This window comes from Triticum aestivum, chromosome 2D (genome assembly GCF_018294505.1).
Source record: "Triticum aestivum cultivar Chinese Spring chromosome 2D, IWGSC CS RefSeq v2.1, whole genome shotgun sequence".
NCBI lineage: Eukaryota > Viridiplantae > Streptophyta > Magnoliopsida > Poales > Poaceae > Triticum > Triticum aestivum.
The window spans coordinates 46,799,528-46,804,765 of NC_057799.1; the positions used below are offsets into that span (position 1 = coordinate 46,799,528).

Consider the following 5,238-nt stretch of genomic DNA (forward strand, 5'->3'; position numbering starts at 1 on the left):
CAACCGAGACCCTGGCTCCATCGCAATCGCTCTACATGGCTCAAGCCGCACCGCTGTCCGGTCAAGCTTTTTTTTTCAAGGCGACGGTTAACCCACTCTTCCCGTCGATCAAAAGTAAAAAAAAAGAAAAGAAAAGAAGAATGGATAACCCCGGCATTTTGGATCTAAGCGGCGAGCAGTTTTTCGGAGGCGAGCGGCGGGAGGTTTCGACGGCGAGCTGCCGGCAGCTGCTGCTGGACACGGATGCGTGTGGCACTGGTGGTGCCCCGTTTGCCGGAGGCAGCACCGAGGCGAGCGGCCGGTGCTGCAAGAGGCTTCACGGCGGGTGGCGGCCTCTTCGGCGGCGACAGTGTGGCGGCCCGTGGCGATGGACGAGGACCATGGCCCGACCTCCTTCTCCATAACCCGCACCCGCGCTCCCCTATTTTGGCCGCTGGACTCTCGTCGCCACGGCGGCGGCGGCCCCTGCCTCTACTCCACGCTCCTCTTCTCTTCGTCGCGCACGGCGGCATAAGGAGGGGTTCTGATGGGAGCAAGGCTTGCGACCCCTCCGTCACAACTGCTCCGGAGCCCGGACAAAGCCGAGGCCGTCTCTGTGAACTCTCCAGCGAGCTGACCATTGCCCTCCTCCATCTAAGATGCAAGGTAGCAGCAGCAACACAGGTTCCATGGCCTCTGTCGCATAGCTGCCACCCAAGCCGTCCCCAGGTTCTCTCTCTCTCTCGATGCTTGTCTGTATCTTCTTATTAGTCACTTTGCTACTGCCATTTAGATTAATTAGCATATTATATAGGAAGAGAAGTGTGCACCAAGCCTCATCAGTGAAGTGATAAAGAATTGCAATCATATCTGACTACCTTAGACATTTACTTACTTGCTAGGTTCATGCTTCGGATGTGCTTTCTTGTATAAGGTTGTTCCCAGTAAGGAAACATCTACTGTATATTCAGGATATAGGAGAATGTTTTCTCACTCAAGTTCAGGTTGGGTTGTTGATTAAATATCAGGCTGCTGAGGCGGGGGTAGACAGACCCGGGGGGCCTTCTAACTCCCTCCTTTAATCTCCTATTGCTCTCCCCATCATTTGCCAAACATGCCGTATATGAGGTGCTCTGTTTGATGGTAGCCTGAACCCTGAAGCAAAACCAGAACCATTGGTATTCCGAATGTCAGGACTGTTGTTTGAATGCTCTTCGGTTTATTAGTCCCAAATTTTGGTTTGCATCAGCCGCTTCAGGAGATGGCCATGGTGCGCCACAAAATTAGCTTGATCTTAAGATAGTACGAGTAGGCATACTCCCTAGCTCCTAGTGTAGCAGGCTGTACTATGCAGCTATCTGATTGGAATTCGGAACTATTGTCTTTGGTAGTTCCAACAAATCAGGGATTTAGTATAAAGCTTATGGGTGTTTTTCTGTATTCGAGTTTGCTCTCCTTAGTACAGGGATAGCTTTGCCTCCAAAATATATAGTGATAACTTTACAAACCAATGAAAAAAAATTGTTTGCTCAAAGTTCCACCATTGTCCTGTTCAAACTGTAATATTTAGATGACATGAATCGTGATCTAAGAGTTCAGTTCGGATTCAAGGCGTGGAGAAAAATAATAATCAAATAGACTTATGACCATCACCGTGTTCACTTTGTTTTGGTTTCAGCTAGCCTGATGTCTCTGCGTAAATATTGAATTAGCTGCCTGAAACTTTCTTCATAACATGAAAATTTATGAAGGGCTACCAGGTCATCTATAACTGGATTAAGGAAGTGCTGAGTTAGCTCAAACAGTCTCCACATAGATTACTGGATAAATAAGAAATTTTATGAAGTAATAACTTCAAAAAGGAAATCCCAGTGCACTTTTACTTATCACTTGCTATGACCATAGTAATACAATCAGTATGGCCCCCTCTCCATCAAATTATATGAGTATGTGTCTTATTCTCCCATCCAATATATCTGCTCGAATTATGTGTTTATTTGCTGTTTTCATATAGAACTTCTGTTCTTGTATAATATTTTAACATCACTGGCAATCATTGTTAGGGTGCGGTGGTGGTTGGCATTCTGTTTGATGCGGGCTGCATCTACTCCCACGACAACGGTCAGCAACTAGGTGTTCACCATCGGAGTTCTTCAGTATCGCCCCCTCTCCGTCATGTATGTGTAGTTTACTCTCCCATGCCAAGTATCTGCTTGAATTAAGTTAGATTCAGTAAGAAAATTGGTTAGCTAAATTTAGATGGATTGTGTCCCCAAGTGCAGAGCTGAAACATTATGTATTTTATTTTGGTCTCGTCCCCAAATATATTTGTTTTGGGCATAGCTATCCTACAAGCTTAGTACTCGGGCTGTCATAATTTCTTTTGCGTAGTTTGTATGTGCTTAGTCAGATATCTTATTGGTTTTGTTCATAGATAGAGTCATTTATTGAACCATCAAACAGAGCACCTCATCTATGGCCTGTTTGATGGTGGCCTGAAGAAAAACAAGAACCATTGGTATTCGGATTGGTTAGGAGTGTGGCTCGATTCATCTTCATTTTAATAGTCCCAAATTTGATTGCATCAGCCGCTTCAGGAGATGTTCATGTGCGCCACAAAATTAGCTTGATCTGACAATAGTACGAGGCTACCAGCCAGCTACTCTGTAGCTCCCAGTGTAGCTGGCTGGACTATGCAGCTATTTAATTGGCGTTCAGAACTAGTGCCTTTGGTAGTTCCAGCAAATTGGGGATTCAGTAGCGCACTTCCGTTTTTGAGTTTGCTCTCGTTAGTACAGGGATAACATTGCCTCCTAAATATATAGTGATAGCTCTACGACCAAACTGTAATTGTTGGCTGAAGGTTCTACAATTGTCCTGTCCAAACTGTAATATTTAGATAACATGAATTATGATCCCAGAGTTCAGTTTTGATTTTCAGGAGTGCGAAATAACTATAATATCTGCTTGTATTAAGTTAGATTCTATAAGAAATATAGTTTCCTGAATTTGGATGGATTACGTCCCCAAATGCAGAGCTGAAGCATTTTGTATACTATTTTGATCTCGTCCCCGGATGTATGGTGTTTTGGGCATAGCTCTCCGACAAGCTTAGTACTCAGACTGTCATATTTTGTTTTCCCCAGTTGTATGTGCTTGGTCAGAGTTTTTTCTTGTTTTTGTTCATAAATAGTGTCATTTCTAATTTAACTTTACTCGACATGTACATGTCAATTCATAGTTTATGACTATGGTTATACATTCATATTACTTTGCGCCCATCTCCTTATAATAAGAAAATGCTATTGTTTCCATCCTCCATTGATTACGGGAGGAAGAGTGTTCAGCGTTGTCATATACCACACACGTGATGTCTTAAAAAGCTTGATACAGTGCATGATTGAGGCGGGGAGGGGGGGAGTATTAGTACCATTTCACACAACCAAACCTACCCTAGGGCCCTTTATAAACTCTTTTGTAAACTCTCTAGTTTAGAGCTCCTTCTCTTTGCGGTTACTCTATAACCTTTTCCTCAGTCATGGGGAGAGAAGGAATAGGGTGATACTCCAGCATTTAATTGTAAATTGATTCATGAATTAATACATGTCAGTAGGATTGTACGAATCTTTCCTACTGTCTTTGATGGTTAAAAAAAAAGGTTTGATTTCTCAATACATGAAACTGTAGATTTAGGTGACCAAAAAGAGTAGGTTTTGTCCCCAAAAATCAATCTTCAGTGACTTCTGGCTTCCTGTGATGGTTTATTTTGACTACTAGCTTGTTTTAATCTAGACTAGATAGACTGATGGCATGCATCTCCATTACTGATTGAAATTCCCGGCTACAGACTAGTTTGTATGATTCCTTGAAAAAGAAAATGTGGTGTACAAATTTGGGTATGAGTTTAAATTATCATGACAAGCTTTTAGCTCATAATCTTACAGAATTTTTATTAGTATACGAAGAGGAAATCAGAAGTTTAAGGTTCCCTTTGTTCTTGTATAATCTGCTCATTTTGATCATTTGCATATTTATATTAGTTTTTGCTCTGTTTGGTTTACTGCATCATTCAGACAATCCACGAATGTTATATGTTCTTGCGTGTTGGCGCCTTGGCGGCCTCTACCTGTTTGTTGGTATGCTTCTAACAGCGGAGTATGTTTTTCAAGTGTCCATTCAAGTGGATGACTGCTAATATACAAGGGATAGAATGTACAGTATTTTATTTCAAACTGGAGTGGATTTCTGGAACATGTCTTCTTATTTTATTGTTTGGTGGGTGCAAGTAATGTTAGATTCAAATTTTGGGATCTTCCTTTACAGTAGCAAAATTCAGGATTGGCGAGAAGAAAAGTGAACATAAAGGCTTCAGATCTATTAATAGGATATGATGTTGCTTCCAACTCATGGATATGAATGTTCCAGTCGCCGGAGAGATTGTTGGACAGATGAAATTGATGAGAAATCTTTGCCCCCCTGCAAATTAAGCAGCTTGAAGACCAAGCTCAAACCTGTACGATGTCACTGAAGTTGCGCCTCCAAATCTCTTTGCATCTTGATGTAATTAGCCCAGTAGTATTCAGTTCTGTAGTAATGATTTGTGATTTTTCCTGCTGCTGGTTACCGAGTGCCAAGTGGCATTTAGTTTCTCCAAAGGAATTTCATTTGTACTCGTATGGATGATTTTTATTACGTGAGATATTTTGTGGAATCATCAGTTTTTTTTCTACATGGAATATATTTATTTGGCTTTGTTATTCCTGGGCCATGTCGTTGTTATTCCATGCAGTATGATTTAAAGGCCATCAGGTTAGTTCTTGTCTTGGCTCTCAAATTCTGTACATTAATGCCTCTCACGGGCCTGATTATCACCTTTTAGAGAGGTTCCAATAATTTGTATGTTGGCTACAGATTTTTCTTACGTCATGGTTGTCCAAATGCCTCCTGTACAGATTTTTCTCGCGCCATGGACGTCCAAATGCCTCATGTATGCTATTTTATACGGGTCATAAAATTACTTAAGAGAAAATACAATATAGGAATGCAGGCTTCTTATCATATAAAGAAAATTATGAACACCACCCCATTCATTGCCGTAAGATTACAACACTATCTTTCGTTTTTATAGCATGATTTTGGTGCACGTTTCATGGACATGACGTAACTTACAAGCATGCATTCCGTAAGATTACGTGTCTCTCTTTGTGCGATGGGAGACCGGTCTCTTTTCTCCCCACTGTAATCTTACCTCAAGTATTT

General features: G+C 41.7%; 1 protein-coding gene across 1 annotated transcript; it reads left to right on the forward strand.

Annotated features, from left to right (window-relative positions):
• The first annotated feature begins 126 nt into the window (after nucleotides 1–126).
• On the forward strand, nucleotides 127–4,736 carry LOC123051454 (uncharacterized). The gene is made up of 3 exons (XM_044474318.1): nucleotides 127–708; nucleotides 2,043–2,156; nucleotides 4,303–4,736. Exons 1-3 carry the CDS (start codon nucleotides 244–246, stop codon nucleotides 4,303–4,305), a joined length of 582 nt encoding a protein of 193 aa, XP_044330253.1. The 5' UTR covers nucleotides 127–243; the 3' UTR covers nucleotides 4,306–4,736.
• The last annotated feature ends 502 nt before the right edge of the window (nucleotides 4,737–5,238 follow it).